Below are 25,047 nucleotides of genomic sequence, written 5' to 3'. Positions count from 1 at the left end.
GCGGCTCGGTGTCGCTGCCGCTCTGAGGGAGGGAGGGAGGGAAGGGGGGGGGAAAGAGCAGTATTGGTTCACAGCACTGCCGCTCTGAGAGATGGAGGGAGGGAGGGAGAGAGGGAGGGAAGGGGGGGAAAAGAGCAGTATTGCCACAGCACGTGCAAATCCGCACTGTACGGCGAGGGGAGCGGAAGAAAGAGATGGGAGAAATCTGGGAAAGCATCCCAGAGTTTCCCTTTTTTCATTTTTTTTTTCTCTCTAGCGCAGGCACACACCTCCCTCTCTCCCCCCCTACACCCTACCAGCCCACCCCACCCCCACCCAAGCCCATCTCCACCACCCCCTCTCAGCTCACGCATGGAGCTTTCTTCCCACCTTCCTCTTCCTCTGCGGTCTGCAGGAGGAGGTGGTGGGTGAAGACTGACTTTCTTTCTGAATGCCCCACACCTCCAGCACCAGCGCTCTCCGTTCGTGCGGGATGCGCGTCGTGTATTGTGCGGCGCCGCGTTCCGCTGCGTGTCCTCGGCTGGCGTGAAAGCCGCGTTTGTTCGTTGCATGCCCATGTGTGGCCGTGACAACAGCAAAAAAAAACAAACAAAAAAAAAAACAGGCCCGCGACACCCACTTCAGGCTGCTCCGTGTCACGGATCCCTGAAGACGAGCGCCTCGTGTCGCACGCCTTCGCCACGAAAACGCCGTCCCACAGACGCTCTGATACCCATGTCTAGGCACGCCAATAAGATTCCCAACCCTGGCACCAGATGTGTGTGTGTGTGTGTGTGTGTATGTGTGTGTGTTCACAAAAAGTGGCTTGCCATTCACCCAAAAATGCATATTGAATGTGTGAGCCTTTTTGGAAAGACTCTGAAAGCCACCTCTGAGCCTCACTGAACGAATGGCTGTCGGAAGTTTATGTGAATCCTTTCAACACGGCGAACGGTGTAAGCGGGGGCGATTTGTAGTCATGTAAAAGCACAGCATGTTCGCCATTCGTGCGGTGTGATGTACCCGTGTAGCAGCGTACCCATGAAGCTTTGCTTGTTTGCAGCATTGCACGGAGGTCCAAGGTGAACAAGGAGCTGGAGGAGGTGTTTGCAGGTGATCAGACATGGCCATGGAAACAAACAGGTGTGTTCATGTACACTATTGTTCAAAAGTTTGGAATCACTGACAAATGTCTTTATGTCTTAAATGAAATCACGATCTAAATAAAAAAAAAAAAAAAAAAAAAAAAAAAAATAGAATTTGGTGCATACATTATTAATGTTTTGTTGATTTTTATTGGAATATCTACATATATTAAATTCAATACTACAGTACATATCTACATGGAAGATGTTTGCTTCCACCATCACTCTTATAGCGATTCAAAAGTACTTTTATTTTAACTCATCTTAAATTATCATGCTTTAAAGGTTAAATCATCAGTACAAAACCAGTTGGCGACATGAATAGAAATCACAACAAAAAAAAACATGAACACCCATGCAAAAGTCAGACATAGACCCAGTATGCATTCATGACATCCTCATAAATACAGAGCAATATATTAAAGTGTCAGCACTGAAGTAGCTGTAGACATATTTTCAATACTTTGTCTATGTATGTCATGAACTCAAATTTTTTCTAAATTTGATGCATCCATAGAATCTGCTGGTGCCATTTTAGTACTACAGCCCTCCCAGGGCCCTTGATATGTTGTGGTGATGTCACAACCTCCCATTCATGTCTCATAAATCTTAATGCAACTGGCACGACTCCAGTAAGCACTAATTATAGTAAAAGGAGTGATAAGGCGACGGTTACATTAAAACCGCAAACAGCTCTCAGAGATAATTGCCTGGGATTATGGCGGTGCTGTCACATCAGTCCCTGTGATTTTCCTACACTGAATGATTTATCATACCCTACACCGGAAGAGACCAGACCACTTCATGGACTGAACCTTTCAAAATGCACTCAATGACCACTTCGCCTCTTGTGGTGAACGGACCAATTGTTGTTGGACCCCAATGAGATCACAAGCACTGTGACCTTAAATTGAAATAGTGTGATAGGCCCATACTGTCTTGTTGTCAGTTAATGGATAGGTCACCTGACAGTGACAGAGGATGGTAGTGAGTCTTGAATTGAACTTTAGCGTTCCTTTCACATAAAGGTTTTGATCTCTTCTTCAATCTTTTTCCAGATCTTAAGTGACTTTACACACCTCCCAAAGTTCAAGTAATTATGATTGATGAGAAAATTGTAGTACGATTTTGTATAGACCCTTTCAACAATAAAAACAAAAACAATGCTTGAACGTTCTATTTGGGCCCCAATCTACTTCCTCTGCATTAAGATAACATATGGAATGTTAAAAAGGAAGCCTTGTGGGGCCAACTATGATGCTGATAATGGAACTCTCTTGAAAGGGTCTATACTGTAGTTCTTTATAACGTATTAGTTGGGCCCTGCTTTTAGAGTCACATCTCTCATCTTTAACATGCGATTTGATTAAGATTTCAATTTTAATTTGGTTGCACTTGCAATTGATTATATACTGTATGCATATCTGTTTATATGGTTTACCCCCTACGACATAGCCAGACATCTGTTTTACCACTGTAATCATGTAGTGATATGGAATTAACCACTCAGCCTTCTTCATCCTAATTCTATGAAAATCTGCTAAAGCTTTCTAATAGGGATTTCACATGTTTCAAATAGGAAAATCACAGCCTGCATCGACTTGTTTGGTAATGCTGTTGTCTAAGTGGAATCTCCAGTATGTTAAGAATTTGAATAATACAAAACATTATCTCTAGTATGAATGAAGGTGCCCCTGTTCCCAAGAATCAAATATGGTGCTTAACAAAAAAATGCCTTTAGTGACTTCTTAATTTAATTTTAATTAACAAAAGAGGAAATATTTTTGTTACTGAAGAGTAAATTGTTTTTCTTTTTTTCTTTTTCTCTCTCTTGTCACAGAAATTAATCTTGTTGACCAAAATGATCAGGTAAGTCCATGCGTTCAGGCCCGTCATGTTGTTCAAACACGTCATTTAAAGCGTCTGCATGTGTCTGACTGTCGGAGTGTTTATTGTGCTCCAGAGTAAATAAAGCGCTCTCTTCACACAGGCGGCCGAGGACACAGGAACACTCAAGGTTATTCACTTTGGATTAGTATGAACGCAAACTTCAGCTCGTTATGGTTTTAACGCAACTGTGCTGTTATAAGGAAATATGTTGATGAGTTCCAGGCTTTATATTTGTGCAAAGGGAAGTTGCAAAGGGAAATGCATCCGAAGACAGCATGTCTAATTGGATCAGTCATTGTGAAAATGTTTTTATATATATATCAAAACAGGAAAACTGACTGTGTATACTGTACAAGGAAAAATAATTTTACTGTCTGTATGGCAAGCTCTGCCTCTTATAACCCTGTTAAATAATAAATGTTTATTTTACTATGTTTTGTTAAAATGTGCATGTGATTCTATCTTGCTATTGGATGTGCGTGTGATATGTCCATGCAGGCTTCATTTCCTGTGATCACACTCCACCACTTTTGTCAGTTAATGCTCAGCAAATAAGCAACTAGCAGTGGCTGTCAGAAGGAGTGATTTTACAACACGGCAAATCCACACTTAGACTTGTGCAAGAAAAGGGAAATGTGGCATGACGTGTGGTATTTTTGGCTCTTGATCTCCTATCTGGCCTGACGTTACACGCATGCACACTTCTGCATTGTGTGTGTGTGTGTGTGTGTGTGTGTGTGTGTGTGTGTGTGTGTGTGTGTGTGTGTGTGTGTTCGTGCGTTTGTGTGTGCTGTTATATATATATTTATTTATATATATTTATTTTACCTTTTTGGATTGTGGGGTTTGTGTGAGATTACAGGCAGCAGTTATTCATGAGCAGAGCCAGAGCTCCTCTTTAAAGGAGTGTAGCCATTTTCCTGAACAGCAGCCATAGTCATGTCAGAACTGTCGACGGTCTGTACTCGGGATTAATCTGACAGCACCCAGCCATCCATAATCCCCTACTGTATCGTAATCTATTTACTTTGCATTCTAAGAGGATTTCCATAAAACATTTACAAGAAGTGATGCTGGAAATGGACAGAAGATCAGGAAGGGTGCCGTTTTGTGTTTTGTATCTGTTTCTTTTTTTTACGTTTGTTTGTTTTGTTTTTCGTTGGACCATTTTTCAGAGAGACAGAGAGAGCGAGAGAGAGAGAGAGCATTGGTTGATATCATGTTTGGCTCCTTAACACCAGACAGAGATGCACACAGAGACATTAAAGGAATCCCACATTTCAGACAGTTCAGCGTTAGGCCGTGTTAACATCTCCTGTGAACTGCATTGATCTGGTGGGATGGGTTATAATTACCCATTGACCCACTGAGTGACTGGTTATTGGGCTCAGGAGAAGATTACCCAGGCCCAGTGTATTGTATTTGCCACTCTGCTCTGAGGTGATACCAGCTTCATCATGTTACAGGCAGCAGTGTCATGATAACAAAAATAAATATTTAAAGCAGTCTGTAGAAATTGATGGAGGGGGTGCATGGATCTAAACCACTGAATACACTCAGCGTAGGCTACTTCTTCTGAATAACCATTTGCTCCTACATAATTGGCTCATTTTATATCATATACAGTAGAGTGGACTTGAAAACCTATCTGTTCTGTATCAAACTCCCACGTTGGAGCCACATTATACTTCATGTCAATTAAACATGGCAAAAAAAAACATAAACCCTACAGTATTCAACTTCATGTGACTATGATGGACTGTTCTGAATTCAAAGAAGTTGAGTGGCATAAATGTCCCTGCTTATACAAGTCAGGTGCAGTCAAACAAGTAATTTAATATAGCACAATACGTATTTGTGTTCTGCTTTATTTCATACTCATATGCTAAACAAATTTATTACGTTTTAAATATAATGCTACAGCTTTTGGTAGAGGTATAAAATGAATAACACCTGTCCTACAGCCAGCTATTGTAATGGTTGGTTAGAGGAGTGAGATGTCTACTGCCACACCTATGAAACATGACAGCTGTAGCTTGCAGAGGGGAAGTTGAGGCTGTTATGTATTTGGATAGGGTGCACTGAAGCCATGCCCTGTACATGTAAAGTGAATCTGGCTTGTTGTCCTCAAAGGGAGTTGCTAGTTGACAAGGATATAAAAGAGCTGATTGGACAGACAGGTGGCATATTTTTGATTTGTCATGAAAATGACATTCGAGAATGTGTTTGTAATTCCAAGAATTTAAGATGTGAACTGAAAGAAACAATTGTGCATTTTAATATAGGGGAGAAATAGCTGATGCTAGTGTAAATTAGTCTGCTCATGTACATTTTCCTCCGGCTATTAATACTGCCTCTTTTTTTCTTTGTATATAGCATGCAACATTGCAGCTGTTAATTTTCACATCATTTTTCTAGCCAAGAAAACCTTAATTACAATATGTATCATCAAGACTTTCTAACTTTTTCTAGACTCTCATACCATTTGATCTGCTCCAAAAATAGCAAATGCCTGACTTGAACGCAGTGGTTGTGTTCACGTTTTACATGCTGTATAGCCTACGTTTTACAAAATCAGACATTCAGTCATTTGATTGTATAACCTACATTTACATTATGTAGAATATATCATGTGATTAGAATGTATTGGATACATTTTGTAGAATCTATTTACATTATGTAGAATATATTATGTGATTAGAATGCTATAATGTATAGGTGGTTATAGCATCATATTTGTTATTTCCTCTCAATTTTTTCCAAAAACTCTTAAAACAACTAAGGAAAGTGAGATGGTATGGATTCAACTATCATATATATAAATAACTCTCTTAATGAAACATGCTACATATTCTATTGTTGAGCTGTGCCTAATGAGAATATAATATAACTGGCTATGGTGTTTGGAATGACTTCTCCACATCTTGGGATTGGTATTCAAAATTCTGTACGACATCCTTTATATGCCCGACATTCATTATTTTTTTCCTCACATAATATTTTAGAGGAATTAAGAATCAAATGTAGCTATAAATGTAGCACATTTATGTTTTATTAATTTTTGGATGTGTGTAATATGTAACTGGAAATGAGTAATGTTTTTTCTGTTATTGCTCAACCCAAAATAGTGACATCAAATAAGATGTTGACAAAATAATGATCACTTTCCAGTCTCCCTTTCTAAGTGATTGTTTTGTCTGACCATCTTCAGTGTAGATAAGAAGACTGAGTTTAACCTACTGCAAAAAAAAGAGAGGGAGAAAGAAAGAAAAAAACCCTCATGTCTCCAGTGGGGTCTTCTTCAGAATTGAGCTTCTGTCACTCGCTGCATGCCGCCTGCTATCCGCCCATCTCTGCACAGGCAGGTCTCAGAGGCAGGCTGACAACTGATCAGATCTACACATGCAAAGGAGAGGCCACTGCTGCCCTTCATTTCCTGGACAATTGAGCAAGCCGAGCCCCAACAGGTTCCCCCGCATTGGCCTGCTGGAGCATACAGGCCCCTCGTGCATGGCATGCAGGCCGGACCGCCCTGAGGTCAACAGTTCACAATAATGCGGGGCTGCAATGCACGTCAATCATGCGGTGCGTTTTTGCACAAAGCTGAATTGCCAGATTCGTACCCAAGGCACCAGTTGTTGAGTTTACAAGCCTCACACTAATCCTTGCACAATTAAAGGATCTTATTTTATTGGTAGGATTTATGTGTATTGGTCCACAAACTAAAAAATATGAGGGGAAAAAAACCCTGTGCCCAGCCCAGAGAATTATGTGCGGTTGCAAAGAGGCAGAATGTGTCCATGTTGCAACTACAGCATGACCATGTCAGCTACCATGTTGGCCGCTCCTTTGGGTCATCCTCCTGCCTCCATGTCTCACTAAGACCCAATTATAAATGAAGATAAAGAAATCCCTGACTGGCTTTACCCTTCCTCAGCATTTCAGCAACACAGCAGCGCCTGCAGTCAGTGTGCCTGACACCCCGGCCATGGCTGCCCATCTCCTCATCTCAGCAAACCTCCAGCCCTCATCATCTTTCTTATTTTTCATTTAATGGCTTGGGCTGGTAATCCCTTTGAAAGCTGTCTCATGGGCAAGATGCATTAGTATGGTGCAGAATATTCCTAGGGAATCCAGCCACGTGACACACACACACACACACACACACACACACACACACACACACACACACAAGTATGTCTGCTGTGTCTCCTATCCGCACTGTGAGATAGAGCTGGCCTGCCACAGAGGGTTTATAACAAGGTTTTAAGGATCACTACCTTTAGTGTATTCTCCCGCTCGCCAGCTTCTTATGTAGCCTATCAGGTTATGTCAAATACACTCTTGCACATACTCAGCTGTTAGCAGTGGTGGAGTTAGTATTACAGTCTGCATTTTATGCACAGCTATGCATCTGCATGGAATGGAGCGAGCACAGTCAAGGAGTGTTCCACATTTCCTGTGTTTCAGTCGAGGACCAAGTAAATTGCAGGTGACCACGGTAAATCACAGACCTGTGCGCCCAAGAGCATCTCTGAAAAACAGAGGGCGGCATCTGACCGAAACAGAGTTCATCTTGATGCAAGACTTGACTAACAAAGCATTGCACAATCTCAATATTCTAAATAAATAGTACATGTAGGCCTACGTACTATTGGAAACTTGTTTGACTGGTTTGGCCTAGCTTGCGAGCGACCAAGGGGCTGGTGGCTTAAAAAATGTTCGCCTTGGCATGTTGATTTTCCACAGCGATCGCAAATTGATCCTATCTCATCACTCAAACACACGAGGATTATGGCATCGTGTATTCATCTATCAAGAAGAACACCGTTTAAGAATACCTGAAAGAAATAGTGCTAATTTTATCCAGCACATAGGCCTACATGTGATATAGCCTTTGTGTAAGCTGCACTGAACAGAACTGAATAAATAGCTATTGCACATGTGATACGGAGGGTTGAATTCGTCCTGGTTCAATGGGGTAGATGGAAATAGCCTACAATACATCTCCGAAGGATAATTTAGAATCATCTATTGTAAACCCCTATACCTTTGCGAGTTTGAGCTATGGTGATAGCGCGCAGGCTATATCATTTCACAAGAGGACTGTAAACGGACCGAAATTGTAAAATTATTTCAAGGAAATATGTCCTAGCCTACTGATGAAGTTAACGAGGCGGAATAGAAGCCTGCACTGGCACTCAGTAAACAATTATTTAAAAGGTTCTAAAAATAGACGAAATTAGGCTATTTTATTAAATGATCTTCTTGGCGAATAGATTTTATTTTATAAGGTGAATCCTTAATTAGGTCCTGGTGATTATCTTTTTTAAAATGACAAAGCCTGGGCTACGTTTAGCACAAAAAAGGGACTATTTGGCCTTTTGACAGAGTAAAGTTGGAGGGTTAATAAAAACAGGCTAGTCAGTATAAGCCATAGAGTGAAATAATTGTTATTCTGTTTCACCGTAGCCTAGGCCTACGTCATTTCATGGAAGTGCTAAAATCATGCAATTTGAAATAAAACTAATTATATGGTTAAAACTTCCAAATTTCAAGAATTGAGCTAGCTTAAACCTACTTTTAGAAATGCTATAATTGTCTGCCATTCCTCTATTTCTTGAAAATGGCAAACGCTCAGAGGCGGGCAGGTGTTCCACGTGAAGATGGGTCTAGTGCTCATCTTAAATTATTCCCAGGCTTGGTAGCAAATGTTTGTTTGATGCAAATTTGACAAATCCGTCGGTGTTTATGTACAGACGCGGAGCGGCAGAGGAAGGCCCGCTGAGTCTCATTGCGAGGACTGCAAAAGCAAACATGTTTAATGTTATCTTAGGCGAGCTATTTATTCAGCTGCTAGATGTTAATAATTAACACACAAAAAACACATATTGATGTTAATTAAAGTCGCGCTCTTGTCCTATTATTCCCTTTAAATTTCACACACAAATTAGGGATATGTGACCTTACAAAATGCATGCCTGTGGTGTGGTTTCTGATTGTTGAGTAGCTGCTGATTTGCTTATATCACTCGGCTACTGGGGGCCCGATAAATGTAAACAACGTGTGACTGTTGAGTATACAAAATTATTTCCTGCACCTTATCTCTGTCCCTCTATAGATGCGGTTTCACAATTCCTGTCCATGAAGGGGGGGACTTCTGACAGACGATTTTTTGTTCACTGTTTTAATAACCTGCTCGGCAGAGGAGCCCAAACAGCCCTGCCAAGCGCAGAGTTGTTTTCTTTTCTCCCCCTCTCGCTCTCTCTTTCGTTTTAATGGGCTAATGCCTGACAGCGGCTTCGCTCTAATGTACTCCCTCTCCACATTTGACCCATTAACCCGACTCCACCCACGTAATTACCGAATCAGAAGTGGTGATACTGCTGCAGGTTATTTTGGATAAACTCGCTCGCAGCGTTACGCGGGGGAAGTAATTATCATGCTTTTACACTCTCGCATTCAATTACGACCTGATCAAATGAGCACAACAAATATTGGAAACATTTAAATGCGCCTTTCTCGTTCAAAAGACACTTCCAACCATATGCGAGACCCTCCCCAATTTAGCTTCAGTTGTGTGTTGCTATCTGCAGGGGAGAGTGGATGCAATTTTATACCCATGCTTTCGTAAAGCTTGGGGCCAGTATGGGCTCACCAACCAAATTTTTAATCCGGTCGAGTTAACCTTTTTAACTTCCTCATCGAGTGCAAGCGTGAGAATTCTTCACGAGAAACTGCAGTGCAGACCAAATTAAGACAAGCAAAGTCTAAACTCTACAGAACACATCAACTTGAACAAAACCATCATTCGACTTCACATGTAGACTATAACAAACTGCCATACACGAAATAAAATGGGAATAAATGTATATGATTTATAATCGTATTAATTTAATCATGTTTGTGATGTTACGTTTGGAAATGTGCAACGAAAAATAAATAAATAAACATCCTATTCAGCAATGCGTTCAGAATGTGGGTGTTGCACGTGAAAAACACTCCACACAAAATCCATTATAGAGTTTAGTTTTTGTTAACTGATCTTTATTTTATGGACATGATGACTGTAAGGGCGCTCGCCTGGGATACATTCAGAATTTCACTGGCATTTGAAACGGTGGTCTAAATCCATTATCAAAATTATCTTTTGATTAAAACAGTAAATCAAGTGCTGTTAAAATTAAACCAGTATCACCGTTGAAATATGACCAAAGCAAATTTTGAAAAATTGGTATGATGGTGTGCTGCTTGAGAGAAATGACACACAGCACATTCAATAATAACACTTCAAAACAATGAATGTTGTTTCTGTAATAAATTCCGTCCTGTTAACGTTGTCCAAATTAAGCTAAATGACCCAATTCGTTCAAATACATTATTGCAGCATAGGGCCTATATCTTTGCTTTTCTTAAAATATTAAATCCTTTTTTAGAGTGGAATAAAAAAAAAAAACCGAACAAATACACGGACAAAAGTGAAAACGGCCGAATTGTTTTCTTTGGAACATTGTGGAGAAACATTTACATAAAACTCGTTTGCAATGTCTTAAACCATTCCAAATCCAGTAAACACCAACTAAATGTGGTCACTGTAACTGACCCAAATACATATTTACACATTTCAGCTCCCTTACGCAGCTGACTAAAAATCTCTTTCGTCCTAAAAATAACCCATTTAAGAAAAAAAGGAACCGCAGAAACTATACAGTTTTGGGATTGGGATGGAGGTAAGCAGGCCACTGAACTGTCAGCGTCGCTGTGCAAGGGAAGAAAAAACAACTGTATTCCATATCACTTAGGAGAGAAGGGCACATTGAAGAAGTGGGCTGGTGGCTGCTGACGTTTAGTCGAAACAACATTATCTTTTTAACATGTCCAGCATTTGCAAGGTCTTCCCAGGGCATTTTTTGTATCACAATTCTTCATTGACAAAAGTAAAAAGGAAACTTTTTAAATTTTATTTTAATCTTGTCCATAGTCTTCCAATGTCACTGATTTCTTTCCCAGGCAGGGGTTTGTCTTTTTAAAAAGTTGGTGAACATCTAACTATTTTGTTAAGTTTATAAGTTCATATACTTTTTTTTTAAAACAACACACTATGAAAAACAAGAGGGCTGAAGAAGGGGAAGCAAGAGGAAGGGAGAAAAAAAGAAGAAAAAAAAAAATCACAAGACTTGGAATCTCCAGGAAGTCTGGTCTTTGTAGTCCAGACAGTCTGTGGCGTTGAAGTTGAGTTTCCACGAGGAGGCGGTTTGTTCTTTGTAATCCAGGCAGTCAGAGGAGTTGAAGGCCAGTCCCGCGCCACTGTAGGCCTGGTGGTGGTGATGGTGGTGGTGGTGGTGCCCTGAGGACTGGCTGATGTGGTGATGGGGGTGTCCAGACATGGAGGAGGCCGTCATAGGGCTGAGTTGGTGTGGGTGGTGGTGAGAGTGCATAGGGGCCAAGTAGGAGCCGCAGTCCACTCCACTGAAGTAGGAGCCGGATGGGGCCGGGTAGCCCTGGCTGTAGCCGGCCGGCTGGTTGTAGGACATGGGGTAAGAGGAGCCGGCGGTGCCGGAGACGGAGCGCTGCATGCAGGACGCGTTAGCGGGGGCCACGGGTTCGGGCAGAGTGACCGGGGGAGCCGGGGCCGAACCCGGGGAGATGGCCGGGCTCCAGATGGAGGAGACGGTGCTGATGGAGGTAGATGTGCTGCTGATGCCTGCGTTGGCACCCGCGCCGTTGCCCGTGGACGAGCTGGAGCTGGACGAGGAGCCGGCGCTGGAGACGGCCGGCGGGGTGAACTGCCCGCTGCTCTCGGAGCCCGTGCTCTCGCGCGTGGGGGACGACTTCTTCTTGGGCGGCCGGGCCTTGGCATTGCTGCCACTCTGCTGCTGCTGTCTGCACTTGGCCCGCCGGTTCTTGAACCAAACCTGAGGCCACAGAGAGAGAGGGGGGGGGGGGGCACATTTCAGTTAATGATTCTTCAGAAACGCAGGGAGAGAGTCAGTCCTTTGATGTACATCTGAAGGACAAGGAAGACAGCTATTGTACTTCATTACTGTGGAAAATTGGTGGTTATTAGTCATTACCAACATTAATTTGCATCCAGGCTCCTTTTTCTACAGTCTGGCTCTGACTTCATACTATGTAGACGCCACCAAGATAACAGGCTATTGAGTTTCCCCCTCAGTGATGGGTAATCCAATCGTTTGTAGAGGGTCTACTCATGTAAGGTTTTTTTTTTTTGTTTCACACAAATATTCAGGGGAAGTAGGCTATAATTGGTTTTCCAAAAATAAGACTTTCTTTGCCCCAAAATATTTTGCCACGCTTTACAATCTACATGAAATCGTGAAATACAGTGTCCAATTTTCTCCAAGTACAAAAATTGAGTGGCAAAAATGTTGCAATTAGAAAAACAATCTTTATATGTAATTGCAATGCCACTAATTCGGTTACTTGCATTAGCTAAAATTGATAATCCTCTACCGACCCCATTCAAGCAATTTATTACAGATGTTTCTTTGTTCTAAGAACAGAAAGAAATCTGCACATTTATAGGAAGGTAGGTGGCAGTGCTCTAGGGATTTTTACACCGGATTTGTAGCCTTCATGGCCCACTAAACGATTCAGTTGGCAGAAGTTTTATATCAACACTTCACAAATAAATGTTTTTTACAGTCACAAGAGGGGGCCAGTGAGCAGGTTCCTAAGGTCACGTAACGCTGGCCTACAGCTTCATTGGGATAAGCCACTAGTAAGCTATTGTTAAATTCTTAAGAAGTAGAAATACATCGATGAATAGTTTGAAAAAGTGAGTTACCTGAACTCTAGACTCAGGAAGGTTTATTTTCAGCGCCACCTCTTCCCTCATGAAAATATCGGGGTAGCGCGTTTTGGCGAAGAGGGCCTCAAGAATGTCCAGCTGTGAACGCGTAAATGTAGTCCGTTCCCGACGCTGTTTTCTGGGAGTTGCTGAAGCACAAAAAAGAACATCACAAAGTTAATCACAAAATTATAACATTTAGGTTCATGATAAGCCCATGTCCCACGAATTATAAGAAGAACAAAACAGCCGCCCATCTAAAATAGATTGTTGACAGACCGACATTAATAACGTCTGGCTAGATGACTAGGTTCAAGAGAATATAGCCTTTCACAGCATCAGCACAATTCAAGGGTGAGGTGCTTGTACAGCCTAGGCCCAAGCAGTAATGATATTTCACGAGTTAAATCGTGAGGAAAATATCCATTATTTTTTTTACTGTGACAAAGCGTCGGCCTACAAGAACGTCCTTGGGAATTATTTTAGACGCACTTCCAGAAATTATGTAGCCTATTTGCTGACTTTTACTGGTTGAAGTGGTTCCTATCCTGCGCGTCTACGGCAAGTTCAAATAGGGCAAGGTTGAATATATATCCTAAGTGGGGTTAGACTTTAACGTAAAGCGATGGCTCACCTGGGTACCCCACAGAAGGATGTAGCAGGTCCATTGCGGCTCCGCTCAGCCCCAGGCCGTTCATGGCGTAGGGGGGCTGTTTGAGGTATGACATCATGCTAGAGGCAGTCACGGGTCCCCCCAGATCTTGCCAATAGTTCGATTTGCCCCGATGTTGCAGCTTGCCGGAGAAAACGTCCCAAGTAAAAACACTAAAATGAAAGAAAAGCCATTATTTGCAAAATTGCACACGAACGCCTAACATGCGAGGCGACCGAATAAATGAGGCTGAAATTAAAACAGAAAAAGTTGTGTGAGCAACTGTAGGCTACTGCATATAAAATAGCTGGACTATTACGGCACGTTCATTTGCAATTATTAGTCAGAGAAATATTTTACATTTTTTGTTCTGTAGGATACATTAAATCCCCAAAATGAACACAAAATATTTTACAAGTCAGTCACAGAAATGAATGTTCTAAACGAAATTAGAATTCTCATCAATAGGTTATGCCATCCAAATGGTGCTGATCAAAATTAGCCTACTCCTTAGAATGGGCAACTGGGATCATTTCATTTTTGTTAGTCATGTTCGTGTTTGTATGTATTTATGGTGAGCAAATAGCCTATAGCGTCCAAAGATAAAAATAATTACTTAAGATAGCCAGCCTCATTCCGAGGAGACTAGATCTCCAGAAATGTCAGATACGTAGGATACCCACTGAAACCCGTCGGACTTCAAAACTTCCATTTTATATATTTATCAAAAAGAACAAGGCCGCCAGCAAAAAAAGTAGTGCAAATAATGAAAAAGAAACATTCTATTTGTTCCATCGGTTTAGGACAGGTTGTGGAACTACAGTGTAGTCTAAACTTACTTGGCCAAAAAATAGTGAGGCCTAACAGCGCAGGTTCATTTTCTACATTTTTACAGTATAGGCTATACGTTAATACATTTTATGACTATCTGAGGACTCAACAGACTTTAACCTATACACTATTATTTATTAACAGATGTTAAACCAAACTTTCAGAATACCAAGCTTATTAGGCTACAATCTTCTTAGTAATGGGGACAATATTTAGCTCCATCCTGTGATCTGAAACAGTCACAGACCTTGTGTTTGTGTGGAGTGTGAGACAAATTATTGTCACACCTCTAATTAAGACCGATTTTAAGTTCAGACAAAAACTAATACAGCAAATTATTTTGTTAATGGGCGGAAGCTCCGTATCTCTTCTGCTAGTGGAATCATTTGCCCCTTGCTGAGAACCCCAAATCAGGTCTTGAGTGTGTATTCGGACATCTCCTGAACAACATTTCCAGCTGTAAGACCGATTTAAAAAGACGAGAGATCTCAGTGCAAATGAACCCAATTGCAATTTAGATTAGACCTCTAGGGAAAACGTTTAAGCAACGGCCTTATCAGTAAAATAAATTAAAACCAAAACACGCCTCTCCAATTATCCTCTAGTGTAGACGTTCTAAACGGGAATTGGTGGCCAATAGCGGTTTACAAAATAAAGTAAATACACGGACTGTAGGTCTTAATTTACACTGTTTTCTTTTTCGTTTTATTTTATTTAATGTATTCAAAGACAATTAGTGACGACAAATAAATCCATTATGGGCTAGTCATATTTAAAGTCAGTGAGTCAAAAGGAGGGCACAACCTTAAATATAAAATGTAACTTCTGGAACAAGTTTATAGGGGAACAAAACGGCCAAAGCTTCCTCCCGAGAGAATGGCTCATCGCCATGCATGCATAGTCTGGATTCCGATTTCCGTCTTTAAACGCAAGTCAGCGCCAACTAAATAATGCAAGTAAACCTGAACATTTGAAACGACTCAGAAGCGTTTAAAATATTTGCTTACCTGTTTCTCTCTCCCTCCGTAGCCTCCTTTTCACCTCAGGTGAGGGCTGATCAAAACCCTTAACGATTAAAAATTATCCACCAATGGAGGAAGCTCGACAGCAACACCGGATAACTTCAGTAGCTCGAACTCAAATGAACAGGCGAACTCTGAAACAGTCGTTAAAATGCACGCATGCAAAATGTGTTGATATGGAGCACGTGTTCAGTCGTTGTATTTCTCTGCTGTAGCCAAGTCAGCGAACGTTTCCGGGGTTCAAAACCAAATAAAAACTCATTTGCTTTGGCTGGTCGGTTGTGTCTGTCACTGTGTTAAGGTGATTGCAAATGTAGACGGATGGAGATTGATCACCTTCTCCCTATCCTGCCCCTCTATGAGCGTAGGACAACTGCAGATCCGCCCATTGGAGCCAATCCTCTCTCCACCTCCGTTTGACAGACAGCAGAAATAGCCATTCCGGGCGCGTAGAAGCAAAACATTCCCACCACAGCCTGACTGAGGGCAACACAAACCTGCATGGTCGGAGAGATTTTTAAAAGAACAAAATACTGAAACCTAACAAGCATTTGAAAATTAGCATGGATTTATAAGTCGTATTGGGTCATCACACGCATAATGTTGAGCCAAAACGAAAGGCATTATGAAGAACAAATTCATGTTTGTTTGAAGTGGAATGATTGAAGCAGATGAGTGCTTCGGAGAGTGCAGCCAATAAAAATTAGTCTGGTTCTGCCTTCATCTACGTGCTTTTAACAGAGGGTATGTGGGAAAAGTGGAAATAAAAAGGTAAAGGCATCGCTGGCCTATTGCTTTTTTTGAAATAGTGAAATAATTGGGCGTTTTACAATAAATCAAAGAGCGCAGGCCACACAAATATATCGAGAGGACATCATAGTTTCAGTAGCCTATACTATTTATATTTGAGTAGCAGTCTGTATCCCAATCTTTTGAATTTGCAAGAGACGTTTTCCTCTGGTGCATTATTACCTCACGGATTATCAGTTAAGTGTTTACAGTGGTGGAACAGCCTTTTTCTATGTTTTTATGCAAAGCAAGACAGACATAAGTATTTTAAAAGTAGGCTATAGCCTTAGTCAGTGTGTCTAATATGCGTAGAGTTTGGGTAGGCCTACAGAATGTGTGACGTTATTCGGAATAGCTCGTTGCTAACCCTAATGCAATTTTGGCTATTCCATGATTCAACCCATATATTTTTGGTAGGTATGCTAAAGCTTATAAACTTAGATAAAATGCATCTGACATATTCGCTGTCTTTAGCGATGCCAAACGATACAAGATAGGCCTGCATAGCTAGAAAGTTTAATTTATCTATTTTATATCTATTTTCTTTTTTTATTGTATTCCAATCTCATGAATATTAATGGAGGTCTAATCCCCACTTAGAATTACATTTCAGAATAGTCGGCGTAAAGTTTAATAGGGACAGAGTCCTTTACCACGCGGAGGGGAGATCTGAAAAGAATTGGAGAAAAACTCAGCCGTTCCAGAAAATAAATGAAACCAACGCGAAGAGAATCAGCACCTCGAAATCAAAGAAAGCACTTTTCAAGCCTCACTTTCCCAAAGAAATGGCAATAAAATACGGTAACAGAATATCATGGAGGGCGCAGTGTTTCCTTAACTGTTTCTCAAAGGGTCGGTGAGATGCTCTGAGGACCTTAATAAGGCTTCGGTCGCTCCCTTTGTTGATCTCACAAAATCAACTCATTCTAATTGAGGCCTGAGCTGAAAGCGAGCTAATGTTCAAAGCAAGTGACCGCCGTAGGAACGAAATTACATTTTTACTATATGGGCCGCCCAATCAAAGGCCGGATTTACACGTTCCTCTATACATCTCTAAAGTCATTGACAAAAGTACTCCTAGGAAGAACAGAGATGCCTCGCAATGCCACCAGTGGCTAGAAGTAAAGAAAAAGTTATTGGAAGTTGTGCGTAGGCCTGCACCTGCACAATAGCGCATCATGCACATATCAAACGTTTTGTAAACTTAAAAAATATATATTTTAAAGAAAATTACAAATTGACAGGGCAGGCCTATCGCCTTGATATGTTAGGACAGTGGATTCTCCATGTTCTCAAATAATCATTTTCACAGTAAAATTCTGCACGAGCCCTTAACAAAGCGTGTCTTTAGAACACAAAAGAGCAGCATTATTCTGACAATTCCCAAGATTTCATGTTTTTAAAAAGCTCTGACGTGGTTAAGGCGCTGTGATAAACCCCAGAACAAGTATCAAGCTATCAAGTTGCAGGAACCTTTTGTAATAAGAGTATTTTGTCTAATCCCAAATTGCAGTCGAATTTTCTTAATGCTGAGCTCGTAAAGCTCGGGATTAGGGGAGGCAAAGAGAGGAGGGGGAAAAGTTTGGTCTCTCTAGCCGGCAAGATTGGAGCAGGTCGCGGATGTTGTCGGCGCTTATTAAAGGGATGATGCATAAAATACGATATTGTAAGAGCCCCGTGCAACGAGGATCGCCCGTGTTTTCCCTTGGTACATTTTAGCGAGCGGGAAGGAGCTTCGACGGTCGAGGCTTTAGTGAAATCCCACTGATCAACACCTGCGAGGTGAGGCCACGGACTTCAAAGTGCGTACATCCACAACCAGGGCCAGGAGATCACCCATTCGCACACATGGATCCACATTTCTCAGCGCCGAGATGGAGAACTGGCTTTTCACCATGCGCTAAGCACAGAAAAGCGCATACTATTGCTGCAGTGACCTACTATAAAGTTATTAACGTTTAGATTTAATGACATTATGCATATATATATATATATATATATATATGTATACATATATCCTGCAATGGAGGAATGGTGGAAAGATCTCCAGGTAAGAGACCTCTGAACTCTTTATAAAAAAAACATGTTATAATATTGTATGTAATATTTCGTAGATATTGCGTTATTTTGTTTATTTAGACCACTTACTATTAACGCCACGTTTCCAGTTATTTTTGTGATTTGACCACACTTCTATTTAATTATGTAAACGCTTATAATATGGTATAATTATCTCAATCATGAATTCAAATTATTAAAAAAAATATTTGTACACAATAGGCTAAACGGTGCAAAGATAATTTGGGACTCTTAAGGGGTAGGCTACTTAAATCTGGCAATTCTACCTTAGTGTAACTTGTAATTTTTTTTATCTTTGTTATTTTACATCACACCAAATTCATAGATTAAACATTTCTCATATGAACTTTACATTACCTTACTACCATACAGTAATAATAGTTTTCGAGGTAAAAAGAAATACCGACTGCTGCGTTATTTTTTCGGGACAAAGGAAAGTAAGTTGATTTCATTTGGATTACACAGAGCATGCTGATGTTGTAATGCATACAACATATCCCAATCATATTCTCCCCACTAACTGAGTGAAACTATATGATTAAGGCAACAAACAAATGCCCTTCACCAGGGTCTAATCGTTTGTGAGCGCCATTTAGTGCGCTCCATTCAGGAGATTATAGTCATCCGCGATAACTGCGGAATAATAAAAAACAAAAAAACAAAAGCGCCTTAGGGGGACATCATATGGATGTACAGTCGGACCCAAGCAGGGAAGCGATCAGCAAATTAATTTGAAAGTATTAGAAAGGCCAGGGAGGACGTCTGCTGTCAAAACTTATTGGGCATGTTTAATCGTGGATGCGAGGCTGCGACGATGGGTACTCGGCAGTCAGTCAAGAGGCGTCTCTTTGCTGCAGCCCCTCTCTTCGCGGCGTGAAAAATATGCGAGAGAAAACAGATGTTCTGTACAAAGTGATTCGGCCTAATCTGCCTCAGAGGAGCGGCTACTCGCCATCGACCTCAAACAAAACAAATGCAAATACTAATTTATAAATAGCCATAAAGCGCTTGGGAATTCGCCCGATCAGTCCATCGTACACTAAACATGCTCTCTTATGATGATGCCATTGACATACCTGCTTTGGGAATAAAATATGATGGCCTATCTGAAACAATTAGGCTAGATTCAAATTCAATAAAGTAAACCTGAGTTATAAAACAAATGCCAATTCAAAACAGGTAGCCTACTTTTATAAACAAACTATTGGATAACTTTTTTTAATTGTCAAATGCGCCTTAAAATAGGCACATGATGGGATTGTCATTTTGATTCATGTCAATATCTGGCAAAGTAAGTATGCGACATGCCGTTGCTTATTGACGCCGATGCAACACAGGAACAAATACAAAGGGAAAAAGACAGACTGTAATATAACATGATATATAAGCTTCGATAACTGCCTGATCTACACGCATCAGAGCGCTATTGACTAAAGTGGCATTAAAAATAAATAGCTCGAGATAAAATCAACTTAAATAATTTATTCATGACATTTTGATGTTGCACGCAGGTCCTCTTGGTCTCTCACCGGTGTATTTAGGTTGAATCACAAAGTTGTACAAAAGGCATGTTTGAGTATGAAAGCATTGGGATTTTTATTGATGACTGGTATTTTATGACATTGGAATAAATAAACAGGTAAATACTTGCACAATAATACAGCTGCATCAGATGTGAAAAAAAAGCAGTGAGGTTTGCAAATGAAATGATAATTCTCTTTTTTAAGTTTACAATAAATATAAACAACCTCCTTGAGCAAATGCACATGGTGTTAGTTACTTTAGTTGTGGCTCAAAGGGCACACCGCAATAAATAATTACTCTGCTCTCTGCTGAATGTGGAAATTAAAGTCTTTTTTCCTGCTGCAAGCTATCTCAGACTAGTGATGAAAAATATACAACAAGATAGTCCGCTCCCTGGTCTACAGTCCATGCATTGTGGCTCTGCACCACAGAAAAATTTGGTAAACTGTGTTCAAGCACAAAATAAAAGTCACAAAAGCCACAGAATGTCTGCTTTCTGAAATGCACCACACGGCCCTTTTTAATGTTTCATTTGTAAAACCCTAAAATCTAGAGTATTTTAAAAGCTCATCAAGTAACAAACATTGCTTGCAAATGAACGAGGACAGTATTAGTTGTGTTCATCTTGTTTTGTCAGTTTGAAATGATATGATTTCCTTTTGAAATGTAGTCCCATAAAATGATGGTAATAAAAGTCCCCCAGATAAAACAACTTGTGCTGTACCTACATTTTTTTTTTTTAAAAACAAGTCCCACTGTCAGGATTAAAACACATTCAGACTGACAAGGCCATATGCGTCTGTAGAAACCATTCTGATTCAAATTCAAAAGCTGCTTAATACCCCCCCCACCCCCCCACCCCACCCCCTTCTCAAAGAATCAGTACACAGTATTTCTGATTCAAGGTAAGTTTTGCACGGAGCTGTGTGTTACATACAAGTACCTTGTTTGACAAAGCAAACAAAAAAAGAGACAAGAAATTATATATATTTTATAAGTGGAAGAAATGTTCTCAGTATAAACTCAGTACAAAGCATGAGAGGGCGGACACATGGAACCCTCAGCTAAGTCAGCTCTGCCCTGGAGATAAAGGACTGGTTCTTTTTTTCCAAAGGGTCACATGTCATAAAATTAAATGAAACAATGGGGGCATCTCAAAATCTCTACTGCTGATGAATCTCTTTACATGTACTAAAAAAATAACACGTCGTTTTGTTGTTTTCCTCCACTTGGGGGAGGGGAACAACAGAACTAAACAAACAAACAAAACAAAAACAAGAAAAGATGACAATCATTGAAGGACACACTTCTCTTCTTTCTTGGTCATCTTGCCCTTGTTCTGCTCCAGAGTTCTCTCCAGGTGCTCGTCCTCCTCCTCGGCTCTGAGGACAAACAGAAGACAGAGACAGGTGTGGGCACGGCTGCAGGAGACACGTGTGTGGACATGGACACACAAGGACAGACTCGGAGACTCGGGACACTGAGGCACCTGTGGGACACGTATGGAGCACGACTGGAGTGCACGCACACACACACACACACACACACACACACACACACATGCACACACGCGCACCACTACCTGCATGCACTTTCACTTGTGCACTAGAGAGAGAACACCATGCACTCCACCAGCTCTCCCGCTTTTTAAACACTCCACTCCACCACTCCACTCTCAACCACAGGGCCCTGGGCTGTGGTTTTCCAGCATGCTTTGCCACAAGAAGTGATCGTGACAAACAGACAGAGACAGTGAGACGCAAGAGAGAGATGGAGGACTTACTGTTTCTCCTGCGCGTCCAGGTCCCGCACCAGGGCGTCCCTCTTGTTGACCAGTATGACCAGTTCGTCCAGGAGTAGCTGCTCACGCCACTTCTGGGCCTCTGTCTTCTGCCAGTCTGTTGGGACAACAGGGCGAGACACCGCTAAGCATTCTGGGAATTTCAAAACCAAAACAATCTACACAGCAAGGAGATTGTGGCCTGATTTGAGAGACTCCAATATCTCCAAACAAATCGTGGCGCAGTGTCTTCATGAGACGATCCTAATCGCTCCGATTTGACTGAACCTGACATGTCTTTTTCCATGACTGGTGGCAATAAACACGCTTGTTGAATGCTGCTCTTGAATGTGGTTGCTGTCACGTCGCCTGGTATTTTAATCCCAGTGCAGGAATGCAATGTTCAAACAGGAGCGGAGCGGCACGGCCTGATGTGGGTGCGAGGCACTCTTGATATATCAGGACAGCGGGCAGCGTCAGGAAGGGTTCCAGAAGGTTCTGGAGTAGCCCCACTTGGGGCCTGGTGCTGGGCTACTCTGAGCAGGGGTAGGGGGACAGGGGCAGGAGCAGGGGTAGGGGTAGGGACAGGGCGGAGAGGCAGTCCTGCAGGCAGGTGAGCCCTGGGGCCGAGGCTGAAATATCAGCCCGGGTGCCACATTCACAGACACGCCGATACCAGTGCAGATTAGAGAGAGGTGTCACAGCCAACCTGGAGCTGCCTCACCGGCAAGCTATGCCTTGTTAAAGCTTACACACACATAATACAAGCCCCCCCCCCCTCACACACACACACACATACACACAGACAGTTGGCCAGGGCGATAGCCTATTTACATTAATTCAGACACACCAGCACAAGTCGTACAAACAAATTCATGTTGGGGCTGTGCACGTGAACACAAGCATAGACTCAAAGCACTTGGCCAAACCAAATATTGTCAGAAAACCACAACATGAAGACATTTGTGTGGACTTGTGTTTTTGCTTTTTAAAATGTAAATGTACTGCTACAAAAAAATGAGTCCTGTTTTCCTACCTCTTGTTGCTTTAAATTGCAACTGTTGAGCGCAGCCCCTGCTGAGCCCCATGTGTTTGTCCTGAAAGGTCTGCTCTTTTCTCATTTAACCTCCCTGCCTTTGAAGTGGCGCAGAGAGCGAAATGAGCACAGTTCCAATATTTGGCCTGTTATTTTCCCCCCTTCAGACCTAGGCGTTGTGTCATTAGCCTTTACAACAGCTAACACTGAAAATATGCTAGCAATGTTTGAAGACATTTTTGTTTTGGTATGGGGGGTTAAGACATCTTCAAAGAGGCAGGTTTGCAGTGGGAGGAGGAGGATGAGAAAGGGATCGTTAGGAGATTAAAGACCGACGTTGAAGAAAAAAAAAAAAAAAAAAAAAAAAACACCCAACTTGGTGCTACCGTGGTGACGTGGAAGAGCAGTCGCGGTGGAGTCCGAGGCCAGGCAGGTAAACACGGAGATGGGGGAGGAGAAAGGGGGACAGGCGGGAGCAGCCTGACGGGGGCCGCAAGAGGGGCTGGAGTGGAGTGGAGTGAGGGGAGAAAAGCCTGTTGCTGAGTGGTGTGGTAATTGGCTGTCCCTCCTCTGCCATGAGGGACTGTTTACAGCGCCACAGCCACAGTCAGGTCAGTCTGGACCAGAGAAAGAGCGAGCGAGTGAGTGAGTGAGTGAGTGAGTGAGTGAGTGAGTGTGTGTGTGTGTGTTTTTTTTTTCTTTCTCTCTTCCTTTTCTTCTTTTCCCTCTCCATTCGATCTGTCGTTACTCCTGGTCCTCCGTCAAAAAAACGACAATGCCCACTTCACAAAGAAACTGCCCAGAGGGGACGGAGGGGAAAGCTACAGCCAACACACAAAAAAAAAACTTTTCTCAAATATTTTGAAGGTAAATGGGGTGGGGTGTGTGTCGAAGGGGGAGAAAGAGAAGGGGTGGAATCCCCCTCCTTTTCCAGCTTGTTCTCTTCCCCTGTAGCCGTCCTCTTTTCCCCTCACACACACACACACACACACACACACACACACACACACACACACACACACACACACACACACACACACACACACGCCAAGAAGCCAAAGGCTCCTGCCCAACAGGGAAGGGAGAAGGAGCATGCTGCTGTCAATCACCAGCCTTGCAGTCCCGCCTCCCTCATTAGGAAAGTAAACAATGAAGAGGAGCAATGAGAGACATCGCTGAACAAATGAGGACCAGGAAGGGAAATCTGCCCCCCACCACCCCCTTCAAAAATGAAATAAATAAATAATAAGAAAAAACCTGCAGGCTGGGAAACAAGGCACTGCCTAAATTTGTCCCTCCCTACTGCAAAAAAATAAGAAGAGAAGGAGGGAGAGCGAGAGAGAAAGTGTGTGTGTGTGAGAGAGAATGGCGCAAAGAGTGTGTGCACAATCCTTTTGGATTACTCCTGCCTCTCTCTCCCTTTCTTCGCTGCCCTGGGCAATCCCGTTAAAACTCACATGCTTGGTGCTTATTCAGATAACCCTAACAATACACACCAATGGTAACCATGTGAGTCTTCACAAGCCACACAAGAATGCACTGGTTCAAATCCCCATGACCCCCCTCCTATGCAAAATTTATTCAAGAGCGCTAACTGCTCAGCGGCGTCGTGAAAGCAAGTGCTCCTTACTCGCGGCTTCCGCGACTTAATATTTTTGCAATTTTTGCAACAGCTACAACGTTCGACTTCAGGAAGTAGGACTTGGATTTTTGGCTAGCAATGTGGGCGAAGAAAGTTTTTTCTTTTTGGGTTTTGAAAAAAAAAATACTTTGAGAAAGTCGGAATCATCAGGAGAAAGGAGAAGGGGGAGTTTTGCGGTCCTGTTGCACAAGATCTCAGCTCCTGCTCACGTCGACTGACAGGCAAAGATGGCGCTGGAGGGAGGCCAACTTTAGCAGGCACACAGAGGGCAACATGGAAAATAATGGGTGGTGGGGCAGGGGGAGTTGTAGAGAACGGTCGACAGAAGAGTAATTCTCTTATAACCAATCTCAAAGTACATATATTTTGAACTTTAAGAAAATCACAAACTTCGAAAAGTACTTTACTCAGACAGTTAATAGTCACCGAAGAGCATAACATGGCACATAACTGTGCCCTGGCTGGAACTGATTCAACTGTGTTCTGTTCAGGCTTGTAGAGGGAAAAGTTCACATATAGTCGAGTCATAAATATGGCGAGTGAGTCATGGCATGTCACCAGGTAGAGTTGTGTTTAGTTCTGAGAGTGGACCAAGCCCTTGTGATCACCCAATAAGAGTCAACCTGTGGCCACAACACTGGCAGTAAACAGGCAAGAACAATGTGTGAGAAAAGAACGAGTGAAATCCGACACGTTTCCCAGTTCTTAATGAGGGGAAACTTCTGACAAGTGTACTATGGCATCAAACCGGTTTAGAGTGCACATAATGACAACTGTTTAACCAAATTCTTTTAGCGGAACCACTTAAAGTGATGTGTGAGTGTAACGTGATTACAGCATAATGTTGAAACTAAATTGAACAGCTGA

The 25,047-nt window shown here is 42.0% G+C and overlaps 3 protein-coding genes across 3 annotated transcripts in view; 1 reads left to right on the top strand and 2 right to left on the bottom strand.

The window, feature by feature from the left end:
• Positions 1-3,414, top strand: part of wdpcp (WD repeat containing planar cell polarity effector) — a 70,746-nt gene extending 67,332 nt beyond the window's left edge. The window contains exons 16-18 of the mRNA XM_076285957.1: positions 1,043-1,122; positions 2,965-2,993; positions 3,115-3,414. Coding sequence (XP_076142072.1) covers positions 1,043-1,122; positions 2,965-2,993; positions 3,115-3,165 — 160 coding nt within the window. The 3' untranslated portion in view covers positions 3,166-3,414. The remainder of the gene's footprint in view (positions 1-1,042; positions 1,123-2,964; positions 2,994-3,114) is intronic.
• A 6,705-nt stretch (positions 3,415-10,119) lies between these two features.
• otx1 (orthodenticle homeobox 1) lies at positions 10,120-15,625 on the bottom strand. The gene is made up of 4 exons (XM_076285096.1): positions 15,316-15,625; positions 13,460-13,650; positions 12,823-12,974; positions 10,120-11,929 (listed from the first exon to the last, which is right to left on the bottom strand). The coding sequence occupies exons 2-4, from the start codon at positions 13,554-13,556 to the stop codon at positions 11,183-11,185; spliced, it is 996 nt and encodes a 331-aa protein (XP_076141211.1). The 5' UTR covers positions 13,557-13,650; positions 15,316-15,625; the 3' UTR covers positions 10,120-11,182.
• A 4,952-nt stretch (positions 15,626-20,577) lies between these two features.
• The window catches only part of ehbp1 (EH domain binding protein 1), a 156,379-nt gene continuing 151,909 nt past the window's right edge, over positions 20,578-25,047 (bottom strand). Inside the window, 2 exon segments of the mRNA XM_076285956.1 lie at positions 20,578-21,104; positions 21,506-21,620. Of these exon segments, the coding sequence (XP_076142071.1) occupies positions 21,014-21,104; positions 21,506-21,620 (206 nt within the window). The 3' untranslated portion in view covers positions 20,578-21,013.

This window comes from Alosa pseudoharengus, unplaced genomic scaffold (assembly GCF_046254945.1).
Source record: "Alosa pseudoharengus isolate Yale_2024_CS ecotype anadromous, Long Island Sound unplaced genomic scaffold, YU_APseudo_1.1 YU_APseudo_1.1_scf_15, whole genome shotgun sequence".
NCBI lineage: Eukaryota > Metazoa > Chordata > Actinopteri > Clupeiformes > Clupeidae > Alosa > Alosa pseudoharengus.
The sequence above is the reverse complement of the archived record's forward strand: the minus strand, read 5'-3'. Positions and strand labels throughout refer to the sequence as shown.